Genomic DNA, 26,244 nt, shown 5'->3' with positions numbered 1-26,244 from the left:
AAGTGGTTGTAAATGCTTGAAATTGCAATATTTCTCGGACATCTGACTCAAGAGACAATGCATTAAATTAAAAAGACTAAAACAAGTCTGCTTAGAAATGACACAGACACTTCTATTTGGTGGCTTTGCATTTCTGTTTTTCCTCGTGATTAACGACACCTGGCATTAATTTGTACGGCATTGTCATTTGAAACGTCATCGCCTACTGTGCATTAAGAGTTAGGTAGCGTTTCCCCGTGGTAAATTTTAATAGGAAGAAGTTCACGCAACTGAAAATGTAAGCCACATGTTAGAGTCATTTTTAGCCAACTGTTTACACACATATTGTTCAGATCCACTTATATATCTGCAATTTACTCAAGATCTAAAAATTATATGTCTTGATAAATGCACATGCAAGATTAAAAATCAGATATGTTAACAACGGCTCTTTCCGTGTTTGTAAACATGTGTGATGTAGCCAAGCTTACACATTAGTTAAACTTAAGAAGAATTGACTTTTCCTGGCTTGCACGCACCTTAAATACATCGTTAGTGTTGGTAGGATGGATGATAATAGAGATAATGACAATTACACAATAATTATTATTGTTGACAATACACTAATGTTTTATTTATTTTAATGGTTCTGAAGAAATGGTAAAATTGGCTTTGAGAGTGCTTAAAAACAGAATTAAAAGGTATATTAACCCTGCATTTGTAACATGAGTTAAAAGCTAACACCATTAAACCAAACCTGACCTGTCGACATTTTCTTTTCTCGTTTTTTGTGTTTTTCTGTCTTGTAATGGCTCCAACCTCATCTCCAGTACTCGCCGCCCCCCGACCTCGGATGTTGCCCTTCACCTCAGTAGTCTGCAGATATAGATAAAAAGTTCCAGAGTGAGAGGGGAAAAAATGGTTTTATGTTCTATGCCATGGTCATCGCTTTCTTCAAACTTGTTTCCTGTATCACACTAGTTAATGAGACAAATCTCATAAAATTTGCTTAAATAAGACCTAATATTTTGTCCACTGATATCTTTAAGTGGTACTTCATTATGCAATACACAAGGACAGGAAACAGGGTTCATACAGGTGCTTGAAATCCTTAAATTCTTGCGTAATGTTGTGCTTTCAAGGGTTAAAAAGTGCTTGTATATGCTTGACATTTTTGCCATGCTTCTCAACAAGTCAACTTAAAAATGACGCAGACACTGCTCTCTGGCTGCTTCACTTTGCCATTCCATTTCTTTCTCTGTGATTAACTACAGCCGACATTCCTTTTTATGGCATTTTTTTGGGAAGCCTCCTGCGGGTTGCACACAAGAGGATGCCTAAAAAAAGGTACCGCAAAATGTGTATAAGTGCAAGATTACGTATCAATTTTCGACCTTTATTATGGGCCATGCCATCCAAAGTAGTAGTCTTTAACTGGAAAAACTTCCTGAAATTAAAAATGTAACCTACATATTACATATACCCTAAACCTATTTACATAGGGATTTGTCTCAAAAACAAATATATTGGCGATTTACTCAAGATCTAAAAGTCTGTCTTGCTAAATGCACATACAAGACTAAACATTGCATATGTAAATCCAAAACCTGTTTTGCAAAATACATGATTCACCCCGGATTTTTTCTTTTAACCTTACCGGGAAAATTGGAAGATTGGCTTTGAAAGTCGTCAAAAAGTGCTTGAATTTGGCCATGAACAAGGTGTACGTACCCCCGAGGAAAAAAACAGTCACAAGAGTTTGTGTAGCGATGTTATACATACGGTTTTATTTTGTGGCTACTAAAATATTAACATATCAATCTTATAACGTGTAGTCAAATATAATGATTATTTCACCAGTTTTTCACTCATAAACTCTTATGTGTAGGAAAATAATATTGTCATCCATTTTCATATGTATCCTATTTAGATAATAAGTAGTTAAAATCCACTCTTCATGTGTCTAGGTTGGAATTAAAGCAGAGTAAATCATTGCAAAACAATTACACTTGTAAAAACATCGCTAAGACATTTGAAAACAGCTCAGTCAGCACCCACATCAACAAACTGCTATCTCAAACGTTTTTAACTAGTAATTGTACATTTTGCACTTTTACATTCACATCATAGTACTTGCCACTTGAAGAAAAAAAGGTAGGGGCGTATTGATTGACAGATCTTCTTATTTGCACAACTTTTGATATGAAGAACACTTGTTCCGAAAGGTTTTCTTCCATCATATGTACAATTTATCAATTTACTCATCACAATTATGAATGACGATATCTACTGTACAAATAATCTTTTAAAAATACTGAAAAGTAATGCTTTTTTTGACCTTTTGTTCATGTTGTTTTAGGATTGATGATTGTTTTAATGAAGTTCTAAACTCATGTTTCAGTAAGCTATTTGGGAAGCAGTTTGTTCCCTTTTTTTAAGTTGCCCTTGTGTCCTGCTTCAGTCTTTCAAAATTTGGCCCTCAGAGTAAATAGTATTTAATTAGGCGCAGTCTCTCTTCCTGAATGGTTTGAATTAGAACATTTCTGTAAATAAGTACGGTAAATTAGAGTGTGTAACTTATGACAATTACTATATATTATAAATACATTAGAATTGGATTTATCAACGGTAAACATTATTTGCATCATGATGAGTTATGGCACTCTAGGATAAACATGCAATAGAAACTAAAACGAGAACATTTAAAAAAGCTAAACATATTTACAAGGGAGTTCTGGGAGACAGGCGTAACAACAGTTATGAAAGTAGTGCAATAACATTAAGATGCAACAAAATTCACAAATAAGTCAATACACAAATATAAAAACCCATTTTTTCTATACGATTCCCCTTTTTCAATACAACTGGCAAGATGCATATATTTCCACAGTTTTGCATGCTTGATTAAGGTGGTGATGGTCCTTGTGAAAAAAAAACTGTCTATGAACCAGTTAGTCTTTGTTTTAAGGGGACCTATAGTACCTAACAAAGGGCAACAGGTCAAAGAGGCGTGGCCAGGTTGAGAGGAGTCTTTTAGAGAGAAACCAAAGATTTCACCATTGTAATGGTTTTATTCACATACACTGTGTACTTATAGTTTCTGTACTGCACAGACCAATAAATATAAAATCATTAACTGACAGCATTCCATACTTGGATACGATTTTTTGTTTTTAATCTTGGATATATGGATTGACAACGATAGTAAATGGTACGCATTTGATGTCAAGAATGCCAATGCAACATATTCCTCTCACAATAGAGCAAGTATAGAAAGCTAGAGGGGTGGCAGTGTAACAACCATAATTCAAGCGATATGGGTATCTGGAGATGGTGAGCCGTGATGGGGCCAGACTCTCCATGATTAGATTTCCCTCGTGTTGCTATTCTCTATGTCCCCGAGATCTCTTTGTGCCTGTTCTCCCTCGTCATATTTTGTACTGCTCCAAAGCAATTCAACCGGGATAGCAATCCTGAATCAAGGGATTTGGATTTGTGAGCACCAAGAGCGTAAAATATACATTTGTTGTTGCTATAGCCACATCGCAAAATATCCATTAAATTGCTTTACTAAAAAATGCAAAATTCTCTCTCGCTTGTAATCTCTGTGTCAATCTCCCGGTCGTCCCTTTGCGATATTGATGCTTATATCTGCTCGTAAGCAGCATGTCTATGCTGCGGCACGAGGTAATCAGTTAAACTGATTATGCCTCTGATGGAATTAAATCATTTCAGTAAGTGAAAATAATAATATGAGTAATAGGTGTGGAGGATGGTGGCACTCCCCGTAGCATTTTCTGCAGTGGCCACCAATCAAGTTTTGCTCCCTCTTCGTCCTATGATATCATGGCTGGCTCGGGGGGATCGGCACTAAAGCTGCCAATGTTAACAATTGACAAATTGATTTAGACACGCATAATTTTAATAAGTGTAGTAAGGAAGTAGTTTGATTTTTTTAAGTTCTTACTTGTTTCCATAGATTTCTTACTTCAATGTGGACTAAAAGGCAGACATGGTTTTGTCAGCAAAGACAGCAAGCTGTCCAGCTGTTGTAGCAGTTGTAATATTTTGATTTTGTCTCGTCCTCAAGATGAATGATTTCTGGCAGGGCACGGCGTCGCTGACGTGTCTTAATCCTGGTGGAACGATAGCGAGCAAATGAAATTTGGTCCATTACTGCAGCAGCCACCGATGACAATAAGACAAACAAAATGTCTGTGTTGCAATTTGGCTCTATTCTCAACACTGGCACTGTAGTCTAGAAATATAGGGCTCACATTTTACATGATGCAACCTCATTCATGATTTCTTTCCTTGCAGTAGTAAATATGTGCTTGTCTTTGTAAATACCATATTGAATGGTAATTCAAAAGCAGAACGGAGCAGAACAGAAAATGATGCAGCTGATGACTACATCAGTTGGCTACTACGTATAAGTTTGTGCTAAGACAACATTTAATTTCTTTGTCAAAATAAGAAGAACCCTTTGGGTCCTTTTAGGTATTGGTGGTTTTTGTGATGGAACTCCATCTTTGATATTATGTTTTCCATTTATTTTTCTTGCACTTTTTAAATGGTGTCCCACATTCCTTTGAGACCTTCTGCAGTAGTAAACACTGATGTTGGGGACATTTCTGTATTCTTACCACGTTTAGTTGATTAACCACCACTCTGTTGTCTCCATTTTCAGGTAATGGTGCTCGTTTGTGTGGTCAGTGTAAATAATTCAGCTCTTCGGTTACTCCTAGTGTTGTATTGGTTGCTATCCTGGCCGAAGGTTCAATTTTTACAGACTACTACTACTCTTTGAAGACATTGAGTTATTCAGTCGTATGACGCCACTGTGTTAAAGTATGACATTGATGCAACTATAATTTTTCTGGGGATCACAGTGAACCACAGGGAAGAGGATTAGTCCGGAAAGTTGAGTGAGTGTAAAGGACAGACCTTTTAAGCAGGCCACATGATAGCATGTTGAATGCAACAGCAGGCATGAATCTGCAGATTATCAGAGCTGTCTCGACAATCCAGAGGCTGATTAATGACTTTGCACCTGTCACTTGTCTAATGATATTAAATTGCAAATAAAATCAAATATTGTTATAAAACCGAAGGCATTTAAAGCTGAAAACCTTTGAGAACTGTACGGCCAAGACATCTATCTACTTATGTACTTAAAACACAACCAATAGCCTGTTGCATATTCCATTGTAGGCTTCATGGGGCATACTGTTTATTTATTTCGAGTACCGTATTTTCCGCACTATAAGGCGCACCTAAAAGCTTTTTTTTTTTCAAAAGCCAACCATGCGCCTTATAATACAGTGCGCCTTATATATGGATCAATATTAAGTCGCAAAGTCTTGCAACTAAGGCAAGCAGCCGCCGACTAGTTTTTCCCCCGAAGGCGAAGTCGTCCGCGGTGTATGCTGGGATTTATATACCGCCGTTTCATTTCCTAACCAATGTGTCAATCATCATTTGAATCCTTCACTATTGGCCAAAGTTATTCGGAGGTAAAGGGGGCGAATCTTTTTTATCATTTACAGGCTCGCATAGGCTAAAGGGGCGAAACAAAGCCTGCAATTGGCCCAATGAATGCGAATCACACGTTGGGTTACACTACGGCATAGAGAAAACATTTTTTTACTATTCTGTATTTGTAAATATTTTACTCTCCTGGATTTACTACACTCACGGTTGTAAGAAGACCATGGTTACGTATCATTATCGAACGTGATGGCTGCAAGAGAACTTGTGAGCTATGCGGCTTTATATTTTCCCGGTATCTTGTTTTAGAACGATCTTGATGTTTCTGTGATGAGTCTATTTTTAAACTAAATTCAATTCAAATGGTTTATTGTCATATGCACAGTAAAGAACCCCGTTTCCCTGCACAATACAATTCTTACTTTGCTGTCCACACAGTTGCTAGCAAAAATTGAATCCCAAGACTTTAACCTTCCGAATGATTTTTGGAACGATGCATTTGAGTGATTGGTGACATCGTACAGACACTGTTTCCGTACATGTCTGAGACACGTATTTGCTTCTTTGCAAGCTTTCGGAATGTTAAGGGGGTAATAAGTTTGACTGAACTATCTGACTGTTTTGTCGACGTTCCCATTGTAGCGCCTTATAATCCGGTGCGCCTTATGTATGGAAAATATAGGACCAAAAACTATTGTTTGGTCCTATATTTTCCATACATAAGGCGCGCTCTATAATCCAATGCGCCGTATAGTGCGGAAAATACGGTATTTTAATGTTGGTCTAATGTAAAATGACCCCCTTCTGCTCCTCTGCAGGTTGCACCCCCATGCCTTATGGTTTATTGTATTCATGTTGTCAGAATAAGAAAATAAATAAAAATAAATTAAAAAATAAATAAAAACAGTAGACCACAAAACATTTCTTTACTGGAATCTAAAAAAAAAAGAGCTAAACAAAGACACTTATTTCCCCCTTATTTTTTGTAGGTGTTGCCGCATTTTCTTATTTCCAGACACTAATTATAGATCTTTGCCGTCAGAGATTCAGCGCATATTTCTGCGACACATATGCTCGCTGCATTATTGACTAACTTCTCCGACGCAATAATTAGTAGGTAATGTCGCCAAGCTGCCGCACGCATAATTGGCTAGCTTTGCAACTGTTAAATATTTGATACAATTCAATTTCTTTGTCAATTATTCATTAATGTTGCCTTTAAAGGGACATTCTGTATGATTTAGCACCTTCATGATTAGAAAAAATGTTGATTGTAATAAAGAGCGAAAATACATTAACTTACTCATGAATGTGCACTTTTTTAGAATACAATGATCCCTTGTTTACCAGACAATAGAAAAAAATCCTTGGGAAAAAAAAAAAAAACTTTTTCCCCAATTATTTTACAAATTAAACACAGTATTATTAAAAATTGAAAAGACAAAACTATTTTACAGTTTAAAGCGATTGTTTCACAAATAAAAGTACTTTATTTTTATTTATTTTTTTACAATTTTTTTTACAAATAATTACTGTACCACCAAATAATAGTAAAGTGCAGGGTTGTTTAGCCAATCTGAATGCTGAACACAATGCACGATGCAAATCTGTGACGTAGCAAAACAGGGAAAGTAAACTGTGTTATAGTGAGCACTTACTTTACTTATAACTCAGTATATTTATATTTATTTTACATTAGATGAGGGTCACATAGGGGGAGCTGACAAGGGTCCCATCTTGCTGCTAGGGCACCCCCAAAAACGTAAAAAAGGCTAAGCAAATAAAATGGAAAACGAGAGGTCACTTTGAATCTCTGTAGTTTGTACTCCTTGCAAAACACACTTCAGCAACATATTTTGGTCACACATTACAGAAGATCTGTTTAAAATTTAGAGGCCATAGTTAAAAAAAACATGACATTTTTTTAAATATTTTTTTTGTTAAAACAAATATTTTTGGGGGGCAAATCCTCCTTAAATGTAAACGCTCAACAGGCTAATGTCCCTGTGCTCAGCGGCCGATTATTGGCTTAAGTAGTGAAAGCACTTCTAGATAGAAAATTAACAATACATTGTCATTGATGGATAGCCCACTTCCATTGATTCTATTTGGCCTGCAAAGATCCGTCATCACAAAAAGTGCACATCAGAGAAGAAATACAATCACCAGGCTGTTGGGGTGGAGCAGGCCTCAGGGAGCCGCTACGATAGCATCAACTTATGTTATTGGCTTTTTCTTCTTTTTGAGTCAAGCTGGATAACCCTGAAGTGGCACTCCCTCGATGAGTGATCTGTTTATTTTTGCATGGCCGCCTTTATCGACGGAGCCCGTAAGCTTGAGAGGAAAGATGCTATCTGACTCTATTCCTTGGGTTGTAACAACCAGCAACCCAGGTCAGAGCAGCTGTGGGGATGGAACAATATTCTACGGGTTTGTTTCTTTTTCCCCGCGGCTCGAAATGACCACGAATTCCGGACTACAGATTGCAACTGATTAAAAGCTGCATGCTAAAATTTAGCAATGAAAACAAAGCTAAACATTTGGGATTGACATTATTTTACTGATCCGACCCACATGAGAACAGAAAGTGGAACACAGCCAAACTGAGTTTGACATCCATGACTTAAGTGAATGCTTTCGCAACGTTACCACCAGTAGTCCTTGCTTCGATTTACTGTTTTCATATTGTGTAGGTTGGCGACTGAAATCACAGATAGGCCTCGAAAGCATCCAGTTTATCATCGGGTCGGCGAAGGGAAAGCCCACACCGATGCAATACTCCTTTTCCTGCAGGCAGAGCTAGCTAGAAGGGAATAAAAGCACCACACCATTATGTTGTGTTTAACATAGATCATTGATGACATACAGAAGAGGGATTTTGTGAGAACATATTGCACTCTCATGTCCTGGAGTTTCAGATGGGAAATGTAGTTTGCAATTGCCTTTTCTTGCTTCGGGGCGACTTGATATAAAAGGATTATACAGCGGTGGTCATTAATAATCGATGCAGAAGGATACTGCAGTAAAGCCTAAAATTGTGTAAATGCTTGTATGTCTTTGAACCCATCAGTGAAATATTCATTACGCTCTGCTGATGCTAGCTTTCCTTGAAGGTGGCCGTGTCGGCCTTCGTTGGAAGACTCTTTGTGTTTTTGGGGGAATCTTCTACTTTTTAAACTTTTCATAGATTCAAGCTTGTGAATAACTGTGCTGCAGTCATGCACAGTTCATTGTGTGGACCCTTTGTTCAAATGTCATATTTGCATTCATTGATTACTAACAAATATTAGACTTGATGGTTTACATTTGCTTCAAGTCATCACATTTGAAATTACAGAGAATCAACTCTGAGCATATATTTTTGAATTTAAAAGAACTATTGGTTTATTTAGGTGAATAGCAAACTGACACAAAACTGGTTCATTCTCATTTTTCATTTTACATTTAATGCCGGGTTTTTAAGTTGGCAAATTGTCTTGAAAAGCGAAAATGTCCAACTGGACACTAATAATTGATTTTAGTGTATCTTCTCTTGTCGGCTAGGTTTCATACCTTTGAACACATACTCACTTCTGGCCTTTCAATGTTCAAAAATTGGTTACTTTGATTTGATATGTTTACTTTAACCGCTTTCCTGTATCTTCACTCTGGAATTTGTAATAGATATATGCTTTTCTGCATAATAGTCTTTTTTTATTGTTGTCTTTCAATTAGATTACATGTATTGGATTTTAAAAAAAGGTATCTAAAATATGTTTAGGGTTTAACAAGATTTAGCTGCTTCAAAAGCCTCTGTAACGCAACACACACACACACACTCAAATAGATCATAGCTAAATGGAATAACTACAATTAAAAACAAAACAGTATTCATAGGTCAAAAGAGGGAAAGGACTAATTAAAAAAAATGCTACAAGCCAAGGGCCGGACTGATGTTTAAAATATTTACAATTATGCGTATTGTCTTGTCTTCTCGAAAACCAAACAAATATATTCCAATAGGATCAGATAAATAAACATTGTCTTATAGCTCTGTCAGTAACCCTAAATTCTCCAAAGTTACCAATGACAAATTAATTTGATTAAAATAAAAATCCACATAACAAGAACATTAAAAATGGAGCCGCCGTTATTCAAGCCCTATAGAAAAGCCAAACGTTTCGGTTTTAGCGAAGGTGGGCTAAATTGATTTCAAAGAAAAAAATAATCGCATTTTTTCATCATTCAGTCAAACTGAAATATTTGTTAAAGGTGGTGTCCGTAACTACAAAACATTTTACTGCCTGACACCATCATCTGTCTGAAATCATCATTGCTGCTCCTTTTGTTTCATGTGCAAGTTTGTGAAAATCAAAGATAAACCAGAGTATGTTGCTACTAGCACGCCTGCCTCACAGTTTTGAGGTCCCGGGGTCAATTTCAGCAACTGGCCTCCTTGTGTGGAGTTTGCATGTTCTCCTGGTGCCCTTGTGCAATTCTGTTTCTTTCCAAAAACATGGCTAGGACATGGCTGGGTCCGGCACTCCACGATCATTGTTAGGATATGCAATTCAATGAATGTGATTTAGGTGCGATGTTTTGAGGACATTCTAATGTTCCAGATAACTACACAGTGGATTTACGCTCATTATTATTAATGTTACTTTAATACTAATGTCTTAATTGTAGTTATTAATATTGTTGTTATTATTTTATGAAATGTATAAACATGTTTAATGCCGCCCTTGGGCCGGGCCGTAAACATAGTGTAAGACAATTAACCAGTCCGTAATACAGATATGTTTGCAAACCACTGCTTTAAGGCAATGCTATCTTATGCCTCAATGACACCCCATCATTGTCATTGGCTAGGGGCAGTCGTCCATAGAGGAGTTGCAGTGATCTTGCCACTTACCCTAAAGTTAACAATTGTTTCTGTTGACATTCCCTTTTTATCTCTAATCTATCTCCCCCAAGTGTCTGTCGTGTCAACATGAGGTCATTGGCCCTTTAAATGGCCGGTGACCTATGTAGCGCTGGCCAATTTCTTAGTCATCCTCCAAGTTGTGATGTGGCTTTAAGCGTGTGATTTATATTGCAGCTGAGGGCACTTTTCCCCCCGCAGCTCTAATCATCTAAGAATGAGTCACTAGTTTGGCTCCAGTCAGGGTGGAGGTCAGGCATTTTCACCCACGGGACTAATTGTCCCAGCGTGACAGCACAAGAAGGACAATGACTACGGAGAACACTACACTCTCTCATCCATTATTAGTCAAGTAATTGCTCAATCATGCATGATTAGAAGCTGCGGGGGTACCTCCAAGATGGTGAAAATGATGATCTCGCACAGTTCTACGGCTGACTGATGAATGGCGTTTAAGGCCTCACGTGTTAAACAAGTCTTGTAACTTTTCCTCTCAAATTGTAAATGTAATTATTGAAAATGAGTAATGAAAAAATGTTGGCATATTTCTTCATTTTTTTCCGCATTGTGAGGCACACCAGATTATACAACCCACACCCATAAAAATCGTCTTTTTATTTTTTTCATATATAGGGTGCACCGGACTATAAAGTGCATGGATTTAAAACTACAGTAAGAACAACGGTTGCACAATAAATAAAAAAGTAAGGTATCACTGCATTGTTCGATCAGTCGGAATATAACACTGATCACAATTGCATCCAGATTCATAGCATTGGATGCAGCAGGAATCATACCCAGATCGTAGATTGGAATAGGCTGGATCCTATCCACTAGAACACCAGGGATACAGATGACTCATGAAAATGCATTCGGTATGATCTCATCATCACACTATTTTTTGTCCGTGCCAAATTGTTGATTTAATTATTGGGTCAAGGTATTAAACTCTTCTGTATTGTATCGCCAATCCACAACGGCTTTACAAAGTGCAATAGATTCTGAACTAAATCAAGAAAAAGGCACAGTGGGAGGTAATTTAGTCGTTTTGAACTGAATGAAGTCAAATACATTGTCGGAAGTAATTTCTCCGTCCTGAAAAGTAAGCGCATGGCCAATATTGTCACTTAATTACTATAAATGTTTAACATTATATTGTGTATTATTAGGAACCTCGTGGTAGTGGAAAAAAAAACATTATTAGTTAAAAAATAGATAAGTAATTTAAAAAACTAAGCAAAAATACACGAGTTATGATATACATGTTTTATGTTTTAAAATACTCATAAATGGAGAGATGTGTATTAATTTTATAAAACATAAGCCTCACTTCAAGGGAGTTCACATATCCGTTCACCATCTTGCTACTGAGGTGACCTCCGAACAACAAAAAGTTTGCTAAAAGCTGGGAAAAAAAATGAGAAGAAAATTGTGCTTTTTGATCACTTTGTCACACTCGGTTTTGGTTGCAATACACAATACTGTAACGTATAATGGTCAGATAATACTCACTGTCCCTTTAATGTAAGTGCAGGCCTCACAAATTAATAATTTATTAGTGAATGACTCATTTTGATATTAATTGTTGATGTTTCTAATTCTTAACTTTTTGGTCCAACTTCACCCAGCCCGTAACTCAGGTAGCCCCCAAGAAATTTTAGTCTGAGAGCCCTGATATAGATTATCCCTCTATGATAATTGTCTTAATATAATATATGTTTGTGATCCCCCAACAAATTCAGTTAAATAACGCAATAGCACATGTCAAATAATAACAGGGTTTCTATGGGTGCTTGAAATCCTTGAAAATCCTTAAATTTCAATGTTGTGTTTTCTAGGATTGAGATGTGCTTAATATTTAGGTGAAGTGCTTGTCAAGTCCTTAAACTTGTTGCCATGTTCATTAACTAACTTGCCTAAAAAACGTCAACACCGCTATCTTTTGGGCTTCCCTCGTGATCAACGGCAGCTGGCATACATTTGTATGGCATTATGAAAGGTCATTTTTCCCTATGGGTCGCGCCCAAGAGGACAAGTGCATGCAAAACTAAATGTGCATTAGCGCATGATTAAGAATAATTTGTGGTCCATGCAAACAATTAAGGTAGAAGAACTTCCTGCAACTGAAAATGTAAGCTACACATTACTGTCATTTTTTTCACACGTATTGTTCGGATCCACAAATATAGGTGTGATTAACTCAAGATCAAAAAAATCATATGCCTTGATAAATGCGCACACATGATTAAAAATCGCACATGCATATTGCAGATATATATGTGGATCCCTAAAAAAAGTTATACAAACCCTGGTGTTTGCATGTTGATGCTAATTTTCCTAATGCTGTCCATCCTTATTTGCACAGAGGATCTACTCCCTCCCGGCTTCCCTAACATCGACATGGGCCCCCAACTGAAAGTGGTAGAGCGCACCAGGACGGCAACCATGCTCTGCGCCGCCAGTGGCAACCCGGACCCAGAGATCACCTGGTACAAAGACTTTCTGCCCGTTGACCCAAGTGCAAGTAATGGGCGAATCAAACAGCTACGCTCAGGTATGGAGAACATATATACATTGTCATTATTATGTCAATGGATGGTTTCTTGTCTAATGCATCTAAAAAACAGCTAAGGACAACTGTAATTTTTGATAGAATGACAAATGTGAAAATATGACTTCTACCTCGAAAGTACAGTATAACATTTAGGAGCTATTGAACGTCACTTTAAAGTTACAACCGCACAACTCAGCGGTGGATATGTTTGTGTCTTGTTGGCATTGATTAAAACCCACTGAGAGACCTACTAAAGCAAAGGCTAATTATATAGCTAATTAACTGCAAACTCTGAAGAGGCCCCCCGGGCAACAAGGGGTAGATATTTTAAGTCGATAATTTGTCACCATTGGAAAAATCCAATGACTGTTGTTTGAGCTTCGACTGCAGATGTAAGTCTGGCACAGATGCTGCGAAATTGTCTTGTTATTGAGGTTCTGTGCTTTTTGTGTGCCTCACATGTGCGGTATTCTGAAAAGCCTATCAATATAAACAAAATAGATAGCTTCCAAACTTCTTCATCATTTAGTATGGTTGACACATTTTAATCACTCTTACTCTATTCACCTTATTCAAAGCAACTTTTGTTAGGACAGCACAAATTTAAGTTCCCTCTCCATTGCCAGGAAATGTCTCTAATTTAACGCATATTTTTTTTTTTTCTTTTTCTTTTTTTTTTTAATCAAAATAAGAAAACTACTTAGGGGAGACAATGTACAGCTATAACAAATGTTGCTTTTGCACTCCCCATTTTATGATGTTTTGTGTTAGTCCTCTCAAACGTTCATACATGGTACTTTAATTTGTCTTTTACAAGTAGACTGTTAAATAGCTTCGGAAATCTATGACAGTCTCTCAAACTGAGATATTACGGTGTTACAATCTTACCCAGTACCAGGTACGGTTTTAACACTGCTAGTGGACAGTTGTAACAGTGTGATTTATTATTTACGATAAGCCTCCAATAGTCCAGTATTTGAAGACCTATTTATATAATAAATATATATTTCAAGAAAAGCATGGCATGTGCTTGTGTCATATCTAGTAAATTGCTTATAATCAAAACACTTTTTGTTCTTTCTTTCTTTCATTCTTCCTTTTATTTTTTCTTTCTTTCTTTTTTTTCCTTCTTTATTTTTTTCATCTCTTTCATTCTTTCTCATCTTTTCTTATTTCACTCTTTCTTTGCTGATTTTACTCTTTCGTTTTTTATTCATTTCTTTTTTGTCTTTCTTTTTTTTTCATGTTTCTTTCCTTCTTTACTTTCTCTTTCTTTTTTATGAAGTTTCAGTTTCGATTCCAGCTACTAGTCTTCCTGTTCAGATGTTTCCTCCCATGTTCTAAAAGCATGCATGGCTGGTTAAATGGTGACTCCAAATCGTCCCGAACTATGGTTGCGTGTGTGATTGGTTGGCATCAGTCCAAGGTGTCCTCTTGCTCACTGGCCTAGGTCAGCTGGGATGGGTCCAGCACCCTATTTGGGAAAATTGTTCATTAAAATTAAAGAATGAATTAAATAAAAGTAGATTTTAAGAATGGCGCTTTAGCTGGTCCTACAAAAAGATTGACTACATTGTTGTTTTGTCAATTGAACTGACAAAATAACCAAACATCTAAGGTAAAGATCATTTTGTTCTGCCGTGTTGAAACAGAGAATAGTGGACAATATACGACCGGGAAACTGTTAAGCCTCATAAAAAGGGAGGCAACATGCGTCCACATATTTTCCACATCCATAAACTAAAGTTCTATATTTTTCAACATTGTCAATAAATCTTAAGCCACATGATATTGACAGTGATTAGCTACCCTGAAACTCTGTTCCAGTAATAAATCAATAGTGTGTCGTAGTGATGAGTGCTCCTTAGTTGTAATTAAAGCCTTTGAGGAATTACGTCAAGTTTTGGTGAGTACGGGCAAAATGTCAAAATCAAAAGCTGGTGTATTCATTTGTCAACACTTTTCTCCATTGTTCGGTGATTGTCAGTGATTTTCCCACCAATGCAATCGAACTTCTCTATAACCATTCTTGTGATTGCATTTGTATGTCACGTCTGATCTATTTGTTTTTTCTCTGTGTGCTTTATTGAAAACGTGTGCATCAAAGACACATGAAGAATATTCTCTGCAGAGTATTCAATACAAATCTGTTCAAAATAGACACTAAAAGATTCTAAATGAAACATAAAAGTTGAAAAACAGACATGAACATTAAAGATGATCCACAATAAAAATGACACCTAATTGTTTGATTTCAGCTAATCGTTTCAATGATATTACCTAGTATTTAACATCACAATACTCCCAAATTGAATTCTTAAGTGGTAACTTTGCTCTAAAATCAACTGTTTTGTTCTTCCCTTTTTTCTCTATTTACTTTTATCTTGCTTTGTGATTTACAGAAACATTTGGTAAGTGCACATCTAAATCAAGCAAGCCCACCCACTCTCCTTCAAGCCGACGGCATATTCAAACTATGTCCAATATGCATGCAACCTCTCCCTCTCTCTTCCTTTTCCCCAACCCTTTTTCTTCTCTTGTTCAGTTATTTCCACTACTTCCACCTTTAAGCATTATGGTATTAGCACACGTTTTCAAGGCATTTTCACCCTGTTAGATCAATGCAAATTACTCTATTAGTAAACTAACAACATTCGACAATATTGAATCTTGAGTTTATTCAACAAGGTTAACATTGAAAGAAGCTGTGGCTTATTTACTTTTGCCGAAGTTTCATTGCAAAAGCTCCATTTTTACAACTTTCCAGTCCAAACATATTTAGCTTGTTCTGATCAAGGTTGAAAAATTGTCCGTGCTTTCTGGTCACTCTTAAAATTGGACAAGGTCAATGGACAAGCTATGCTTCTTATGTGAAAAAAAGAAATACGGTAGGGGAATAAAGTATATTTTTAATCAACTGTTGCCTTGGTTATTCCTTAAAAAATAGGTGCATTTTCTTTTTTTGTGGATAACCAAACCAGAGATTCAAACCTTTTTTTTGAGCAAAGGCAGACTTTATTAATTGAAAAAAAAACATTTCACAAAAAATAAAATTATGTAAATATATATATATATATATATATATATATATATATATATATATATATATATATATATATATATATATATATATATATATATATATATATATATATATATATAGTATAATGTAGTATAAATTGGCTAACAGCATAAACGTTAATGGGAAATAGAACGCTGTTTTTGTTTTTTTTAATTAGCATAAGAAAACTTGCAAGTAGCTCCCTCCCCCAGAAAACCCGAACATTTGACAGTAACTTTTTTTTCAAATGATTTCATGTTCCTCATAAAATGGGTTCAAACATAACAGTGCCCTACTTTTGAGGGCAGGGTATGCAATGCTTGTCAAAATAAACTCTACTGGGGTTTATCTGTTTACTTGTTTGCTCAAGGCTCAAGTGTTTGGAGGTAGTTCCTTAATTTTGTCATGTTTGTCATGGCAGAAAGAAAAAAAACAGGAAAAGACAAGGGTGAAAATATGCTAAAAATATTTTAAAAGGTACTGATATAATTAATCTCCTGCTGCAGTAAATTTACTGAATTCTATTTGGATGCTATTTTCTTCATTTGAAACATGCCTTAGAAATAATCCACGTTTTCCAAAACTAAAACAAGTTTTTAAATTCAATAACCACGGCTTAAAAAAGTTAAATGTTCCAAAGCATGCAGCAAAGACAGGTCGATATATTTTTTTGTGGTTCCCCAAATCAGTTTCTTCAAAATTATAGAAACTTTTAACATATTTCGGTGGCAGTGAGTGCTTTCTCTTTTTAAACATTATTTGCACGCAATCTCACTTCCCACATACCAAAAGTGTGTAAATTATATTTAGATTCATCTCTGAAATGTGCAAGATGCTACTTTGCCATAACATGCAGTATGAGAGTATGAATTATTCTCCCAAATTCCCTTTAACAGCAACGTCATTTGATAAATCAGACACTTGGCATTGATTGATTAATTAATTCATAATGTTTAAATTTAAGCTAGCTATAATTGAATATATAAAAAAGAAAAATTTAATAATTTGTTAATCTTGAATTGAAACCATTATTTACATGCTCAAGAGGAGTATATACTGGTCATCATGATATACAAATTCCAAACATTTCCTAGAGAAGACATCAATTGATTTTGAACTTGCAGGGAAAACAGGAGAGATCTCAAACTTTACATGAGAAATTCCAACCTGTTCTAAAAGCCCTGCCCAGAGCCCTCTCTTTTCATCAAATCTCCTAGGTTACAAAAGCAGATCCCACCTAAAGTGTGGGGAATCAAATAACAGCAACATTATTGGCCGGTGTAAAGAGTGCATGAGAGTCAAAACATTGCACTGGCATCCATTCATCCTATGCAATCTTATTTGCTGGTGTTCAATTTTAAAAATAGAATGAACTTAACACTTAGAAATAAACACTATCACCTTTAAACCAATGCAAAAGCATACAAAGTGCATTGAAACCAAACATATATTTATGCAAGGCCGTATTTATATTACTATCACCTTGTTTTGATTTAAAAAAAAACAACCAGATTTACCCTGAATTAGAGCACTGAATTCAATTTCTAATACATTTAGAGGGCCATTGAGCAAACATCTGGGGTTATCGGTGGGGTAAATAATGCCACAGCTGATAAGTCATTCGCTTGTTGAGGTGTATTTAGGCCACTGTCAATGTAAGCTGATCAACTTTTCGCAGTCTGAAGCTTAGAAAGGGTAGCGCTTATGGTCATTAACTTGCATGGCCATAATAGATGGATTTGTTATTGTGGGCCCAGCTGTCATGTTTTCATTCATTTTTAGAGGAGAGAGAGAGAGGGAGCAAGAGAGAGAGAGAGAGAGAGAGAGAGAGAGAGAGAGAGAGAGAGATAGAGAGAGAGAGAGAGAGAGAGAGAGAGAGAAATAGAGAGAGAGAGGGAGAGAGAGGGAGAGAGAGAGAGAGAGAGAGAGAGAGAGAGAGAGAGAGAGAGAGAGAGTGTAGAACGAGAAATATGTAGAGAGAGATGCGGAAAGAGAACTATGGAGAGAGAGAAAAGAATAGGGAGAGATTTAACTAGATAGAGAAAGTGAGAGGGAAAAAAAATAAAGAGATAAGTAAATAGAGATGGAAAGGTAGAGGAAGGGATAAGTAGAGAGAATAAGTGAGTGACATGTGGAGGGAGAGAGAGTCAGAAAATACACCACTTATCAAGATACTATTTTGGTTTAAAGTTGCTTAAAAAGCAACTTACCCTTTTTGTTCCCCTCCTATCCCCTTCCCCATCCGCCCAAGTTTTAAGTGGGCCCTTGTGCAATTGTCGTTTCTTCTACAAACCTGCTTTATTAACCACAACCTTTTCCTAACAGTACCCCGCCCCGCCATCCTTCCCACCCAAACCTTTAACTCGAAAACCCCTTAACCTTCCAAACTAAAAAAAAGAAAAACAACATGTTCGCTTGAGAAAAGTAAGCTAACCGCTTCCTGCAGCCTCTAATAAAATGCTAACACCGTAACAATATAACATCCTCGAAGCACTAATATCCTCTGTCTTGTGATTAACCTTATATGTCTTATAAACTTCTCACTAAAATCCTTTAAGTCTTTTTTTTGTTCAAAATAGTTCTGCCTTTTTGTCACAATGTATATGTGTGTATATACAGTATAAATACTGCAGATTTGTATGTGGTGTACGTTGTAACTGATTTATTTTATTTTTTTCTGACCCAACCATCCCAGATGTATATTCACTATTATCGACCACTTTGGGAGAATTTTCTTCAACTAACATAAGTTAAAAAATGTAGACTTTTACAAAAGGCAAACAGCCTTTGTTTCTCTCAAAGTGTTCATTTGACGCCTTGTTTACATCTTAAACCGACCCATTGAACATAAAACAACAAAACAAACTTAAATTAAAGTTTCCTAATTTGTTGATGCTTTAAAAGGCAAACTGCAACTAGGGCTTCTAGGGCTTAAAATGATCCTACCTGAAAGGGAAATTCAACCCAATGTATATTATTATTTTATTTTAGAATGGGCTTTTGCAACCCTTACTTGTTGTTATTGTTTATTTAATTATTTGATCATTTTATCATTTATTTATCACTGTAGAACAAACCAAATTTGCAGGCTCTAGTATCTTTTAACAAATAAGTGTATTTTATATATATATATATATATATATATATATATATATATATATATATATATATATATATATATATATGTATATATATATATATATGTGTGTATGTATATATATATATCTATATATATATATATATATATATAGATATATATATATATATATATATATATATATATATATATATGTATATATATATATATATATATATATATATATATATATATATATTTTTTTTTTTTTTTTTTTTTTTTACAAATAACTTTTGTATTGTCAACTTCTACTTTTAACAAGTATGTTTTTGCTTTATTGGACAACTGCATGAATTAGGGACCCAGCCCACTTCACTTCGCATAATACTTTGCCGCTATCATGTGGACACTATGGAAAACTGCCTTTACCTTTCTGTCCTACAGAAATCAAACATTCTTGAAAAAGGGCCAGGTAGTCACTAGGGAGCGCCAAAAACCCGCATGTGGCTCCAGGAAATGTTAAGCGTGTGGAGAGGTCCAACTTTGTTGGCAATGTAATGCACCCTATTCTGTTTAGTCAATGAGAATGCAGACCACAATGCAGGATAAAAAATCCTTGAAGTATTGAAACCGTGATACAACAAGGGGTTATTGCAATATATTTAGGTTTTGCAAGACTATTTCATCCAGATGTTATAATCTTTTCTTCCGGCGCCGTCACGAATGGCAGCCACTCCAGCAGCTCCCGTGTTATTTTCGATTGTTCTCGATTGTTCTCAGCTCAGGGATGCTGCTGGAAATGTGAATTTCCCTTCGGGGATGAACAAAGTATCTATCTATCTATCTATCTATCTATCCAAACAATAATAATAATAGAAGTAATATTCTTTTCATTGAAACACTGTATATACACACATACAAACACATCACAAACCAGGCAGAGTTTAGACTTATCCTTGTTTCCTATCTGCTGGTATCATTCACATTTCAAATTTTTAGGGTTCGTAAGGGTGCTTGACATCCTTGTAAATGCTTTTTTAATGTTGTGTTTTCAAGGTTTTAACAATTCTTGAAATTTGGGTGAAGTGCTTGTGAATTATTGAAATTTTTGCCAGGTTTCTTGTTAGTCTGAGTGGATAGACACACATTTTATAAAGAAAAGATCTGTAAAATCACGAGGACACTGCTCTGGTGGATTTGCTTTGCAATTTTAAATCTTCTTCCCTCGTGATTAACGGCAGCTGGCTATAGTCTGTATGGCGTCGTCATCTTCCCCTAAGGGTTGCGCCAAAAGCACAGGTGCATCAGACCGAAATGCCGTTTCAATAAACCATGGCTAGAAAACAAAAAATACAAAATGTGTCTAGAACTTGGAACAATTTCACATGCAGCATGCTGCAAAGTTATGCAAAAAAAGTGATCCAATTCTTCACATTTGGGGATTTAACTTTCTCCAGTCATATGAAAGGTAATTCACGTAGATAAACTTTAAACGTTCTACTTGCTTAACCACATATTTTTTGCTAACCATTTGCTTCAACGAAACGGGGCACTATGCAATGATGAAATGTATATTAGAGCAAGGATTACGTACCAGTTATGGACACTTATTGTGGGCCGTGTATACATTAAGGTAGCGTTTTCCATTGGTAAATTTCTTCTTTTAATAGTACTGTTTTAATTTGTTTTAAAATTCTTTAAACAGTGAGGGACTTTGGTCATGGAAAATATTTATGAAATATAAATTTAGTAAATATTCCAATCCACATGCTTTCTTCTTGATATAAACAACCTCTTAATTTAAAGAGATCTCAAAAGCAATTTGCTCCATGAAAAATAAAGCAAATTGAAAAAGAGAAACCCTGAAAAAGATCCACTCTCCACCAACTGAAGGGCAAAATATGAAGGAAAAAAAACTTAGATATAGCACAGAATGTATTAAAAAAAATCAGTTTGAAAACAATTTTGCTATGGGCAAAACAGTTAAATGCAGCGCATGCCACAGAGAGGCAGTGGGGGAAGGAGGTTTGAGTTAATCTCTGTCCCCAACAATTCATAGCTCTGCCTGCGAGGGATGCATTTTACATCCAAGCAACAACTCACAGCTACATTTTAAAAAGCCCACCAGTGAGTGAATAGATAAGCTGGGTATTTTATTGTCCCTAATGGGATATTTGGCCCGCAGTCAAGCTTGTAACACAATAGACTTACAATAAACAAAGAATAGGCAAGCACTCGGCTTAAGAGAAGTGAACCACGGAAATAGCCAAGAGACGAAAAGGCCGAGTTGGAGTGGCCAAGCTCGAGATGAAGTGTGTATCTGTAACACCTAGGGAGGTTTACGATTTATGGAGTTTAAAAAATAAAATAACTTGAAGGTGTTTGAATTACCACATGGGGGCCAGGGGCTACAGTCCGAACTAGATCAGTGCAGGCTACATTATCATCTCAGCCCTTGTAATGGAAATAGTCAGTATAGCACAAACACCAGTAACAGCCTTACCGACCTCCCACTCAAGGTCATTCTACTGGGAAATGGCTTATGACACGGGAGCAGACTATGCTGGCATAAGGTCTTGCCCTAGCATTGCCTTATCACCCATGTTTCAAAACTGTACTATATTAACGCCAATTCCTGACAATGACACATCGAGTCTCTGCTGTTAAGTCAAGTCACATGGTTTTGTAGCCTAATCACACAGCCTCAAAGGGCCGGACAGCCCACACTTACCGTATTTTCTGCATTATAAGGTACGCCAGATTATAAAGTTCACCCCCAAAATAAGCATGAACATCGAAGTAATAAGGAATGACCTACGTGAATCATATTAATCCAAGATAAAATGTTTTTAGGTGGGGAGGGGGTATTTTGAGATTTCCCAGAGTGAATCAAATGTTTGAAGTGGTGCGTTTGAATCAAAATTTGTGTAGTTGGCACAGGCAAAAGTACTGTATTTATCTATGTGCAATGCACATTAGATTTCATCTTATTGTCACATTTTTTTTATTCACGGTACCAGATATAAATGTTAGAGGATGGAGAAAACAATAAGTAGTCTTGAAAGATATACAAAAGCACATAAAAGTACGCCAAGGGAAATAATTCTTTGGTGTATATGATGATAAATCGGACTTTGAAGGACATTAAACGAATACATTGTAAAATTTATGTTCGTTTTGTGTTCATAACTTTCAATAAATTATTCAAATCGTGTCCCTCGTGTATCCAAGAATGATAGTCACATTCAATTCTTAGGTTGAGCTAAGAAAAAGTAATTCCAATTTTTTATTTAAAAAAATAGTTGTGCCTTATACAGAAATAATTACGCTATTTTCTCCCACTCCCTTTCTCCCTTTAAAACCCTTAACCGATTCCAGACCTTAAAAATAGTCTTTTGTGATACATTTTTCATATATTATGCGTATTGTACTATAAGACACATGTAATTACAACTACAGTAGGAGCGAAGATGAAATGAAAATATCCTTTTCTAAATCCGTCATGAGGGCAAATAAAAACTAAACAAATCTCAGCATGAGGCAACTAAACCTTGAGAATGGGGCCACACATGAGGTACTCTCCCTTCCAGGATGACCAGGCTGCAATTGATGTTGCACAGCCACCAATAGAGCAAACATAGTCAACATCAAAAAATAACATACATAATAATTGAAATCGTGCAATAAGTCCAAGACAACAATGACGTTAGTATTTCTTCGAGGTAAAGCACAAGCTACTTCAGCTACAATCATGTTGTGATACCAGCAGTGGGAATGATTTGTTATTACTTTTTGTTCTCCTATCATAAAAGCCCAACTCCCTAAAACCATACAAGGGTTGTTAACCAGTTTGAGTGATTCAGTCCCCAATAAACCTATAACTACCACTAACCCGTAACTAAATCTATGTTGTGTCTTCATTTTTGTGTCTCCTCCAGAGGGTACCCCGATCCGAGGTAAGACGTTTCAACATCACAGTGAAATAATATAAATCAACGCTAAATTTTCTAACTTAGCATCGCACAACTAAATAGGAAGTACGTTATGTTGGCTCCCTAAAAGAAGAAGAGAAAGAAAAAAAGACTACTAATATCGCTGTGTCATCCGTGTTTGTGTTCAGTGTCGTCTCAGTGTCAATCATCAGTGTTTTGTCAATTCTGTCTTTGTCTTCTTTTTCGAGGGATAATGCAAGGCGGGTTCATTTTGTGTGGAACTGGGTATAGGGGTAACGAGGTCTTCTATGTCCAAGCTAATAAATACTCCAAGATGGCAAGGTTTTCGACCTTACACTGCACCCCAACCCCCCACATCTCCGCTTTGATATGCTCCTCATCCTTCTAGTCTCTGCTAGAGCCAAGAGACACTCATGTAATGTTAATAAGCAAAGTTGCGTTACAGAAATTTGCATTTATTCCCCCCTGTTGGTGACAGAGCTTCTTGCAAAGATAGACCTAGCAGTGCCCGTGGGGGGCGATGGCTGCTGTTTTAAAACCCAATCTGTTGTTACTTCATTTTTTTTCATAATGTGTGAGGGTGAAAATCAGCTGTGTAATATATCTGTTCAGAAAAGTTACATAAACATATTTACAACCAGATTGCTTCCAATAATTCAATTGGTTTTATTGATGTGTTGTGAATAAGGTAAGTATTGTACGTATTCCCTTTTTTGACTTATTAATATTATCACTTTAATTTAATACAAAGTATTCACTCAGTGTTTTTTAAAATTGTGATTGATTATTTGATATTGTTATGATGCATTTCTCTGTCTAAGTCAACGCAGTGCTGACATGCAGATAATAACCCGTTTTGTGACAATTTGTGAGATGTGGGTTTGGTAAGCTCTTGGTAAATAGATAGAAACCCAAAAGTGCCGTTACTTGGGATGCTAAAAACCCCCAAAAAAACAATTGAGTCTAGCTTTTCTGAAGTGGATTGTTATTCAATTGCCTCCATTTAACCGAGGCATTGATTTATCTTGTGTGCACTTTTCCATGACGTGTTTATGGAAATTTCGGCCTTCGTAAGAATTTTGTTCTTTGAACGACCTAAGCATTCCAATAGGGAAAGCAAATCACACTTTTTGCATTATTTTCTGTTTGTTTTCTGATTTTAACATCAACGGTCTTGTGTCTCCAATAAAGTAACGATAATCATGCTTTAAAAAGATTACCAAAAATTTTGCTTGTTTTAAGAAAGGTAGTCTACCAAGATTCATAAATGAAAAATAAAGAAACTAACATCAACTAGATGAGACAATTCAGCTCATTTTACATTTTCTCACTCCATTACAGAATCAAGTTAGACTACTAGTATCTTAAAATTAAACAAACTACTTTTTATTTCAAAACAAGTCCTAAACATGGGCTAAAGCTAAACATCCATTGTTTCCATGGTCAATATGTGTTTACTTGGTAAGGCTAATCACCTTCTTGTTTGTGAGAATCCTCTCAAAGCAATTATTTATTACTTAAATTTAGAAAGTTCAGTTTTGCAGAGTATGTGGAAAAAACATAAGACCTGTGCATACACCAATCTTTTAAACTGAATATTTGGATTAAGAACAATATACAAAATATACCTTTCCTTTTACACTTGCAAACATTTTTTTGATTACCCAAATTCTGGCTTTAACCTGAGCATTACCAGCCTGGAAACATAGTCACTTAAACGTATACCTCATCATCCCTTTTTGTCTTTCTTTATGTAATAAAATGTTAACATTTATTCTTAAAACTTAAAATGAGGTTCATTCTGACACTTTGTTTTATTGAGTATGTACTTCAGCCAAGTCGAACCCAGCAATTTTTATAATTACCTTTAAGTTTATGTACGTATTTTTTTTAATCAGATGGTTTCATAAAAACGGACAACATTAGCTGTAGGGTTGATTAGCAGTCTTTATGAATAAGCTGATTGGTACGTTTCATTTGAAAACAACCACTGCCTTTGAAATAACGGACAGTGTTGTTGGATGAAAGCAATCTGTGCAGGGTTGGTACTGGTGCTTGAAATCCTTGATAATTTTTTTTAAGGATTGAAACATGATTTTATTTTGGGATGAAATGCGTGTAAGTGCTTGGAACTGTTGCTGTGTTTCTCATCAAGTCTGCTTAAAAATGCCGCCAACACTGCTCTCTCATGGGTTCGCTTGCATTTCTTCGTTCGTGATTAACAGCAGAATCCTTAAATTTGTATGATGTTTTACGAAACATCATCGCCTCCTACAGGTCACGCCCAAAAGGACAGGTGCATGCTATCTAAACAGACACTATGAAATGTGTATTAGTGCAATGATTACGTATCAATGGTGGACCTTTATTATTGGTCATGAAAAAAAAGGTAGCGTTTTCCAGTGGTAAATTGTACTGGAAAGAACTTCCTGCAACTGAAAATGGTAAGCTACATATTAGTGTAATTTTACCCTACACCTATATGGGGAGATATTAGTTTTAAAACTAATAACACACATATTTTTCATACCCACAAATATATTTGAAATGTACTTAATATCTAAAAATAATATGTCTTGATAAATTCATACACAAGATTACTAAATGCAATGTTAAATGATTCACACTGGAAAATACATGATTACACTGTAATATTTAAGTGGTACTGGGGAAATTGAAAAACATGTTTTGAAAGCTCCTAAAAAGTGTTTGAATGTGGCTATTAAAAAGGTGCACATACCCTTTATGTGGAAAACTACAGTAGTCTGTCTCCCTACCTGTGTCATCTCTGTTGTCACAGTGGTACCAAATTGGCATCACACAATGGCCTCACACTACTTTGGCCACAATGCAGTGACCTTGGGTTGATTGCAAAGAGTACTTGTGTGACAAATGATATACAACACGATACAGGGAATAGCAGCTCCTGATGCCATGTCGTCTTGCTCTGTGTCATCACAGAAAAAAACTTCCTTAAAGGAATTTACTTTTTTCTGATCTTTGCCCAGTTTTTTTTATTATACACCACGTGTTCAATCTGCACATTTTTGAAAGCATTTCGAATAAAATACTGTCTGGGATCAGATCCAAGCCCATGTCATGGCATTCGGCAAAACGAGCGCCCCTCTAATAATCTTTTAAAAAACATTTCTCTACACAATATAGTTGGAAACGCGGCCATAGCAAATAATATATTACACTGTATTTTTTCCAAAACCTTTGCGTTTA

General features: G+C 36.0%; 1 protein-coding gene across 4 annotated transcripts in view; it reads left to right on the top strand.

The window, feature by feature from the left end:
• The window catches only part of ptprsa (protein tyrosine phosphatase receptor type Sa), a 371,836-nt gene that overhangs the window by 213,172 nt on the left and 132,420 nt on the right, over positions 1-26,244 (top strand). For all 4 annotated transcript variants that reach the window (XM_088349513.1, XM_088349511.1, XM_088349515.1 and 1 more), the window contains one exon: positions 12,738-12,926. In XM_088349513.1, the coding sequence (XP_088205639.1) occupies positions 12,738-12,926 (189 nt within the window). The remainder of the gene's footprint in view (positions 1-12,737; positions 12,927-26,244) is intronic.

Source organism: Urocampus carinirostris, chromosome 12 (assembly GCF_059441175.1).
Source record: "Urocampus carinirostris isolate Australia breed hairy pipefish chromosome 12, RoL_Ucar_1.0, whole genome shotgun sequence".
NCBI classification, from domain to species: Eukaryota; Metazoa; Chordata; class Actinopteri; order Syngnathiformes; family Syngnathidae; genus Urocampus; species Urocampus carinirostris.
The sequence above is the reverse complement of the archived record's forward strand: the minus strand, read 5'-3'. Positions and strand labels throughout refer to the sequence as shown.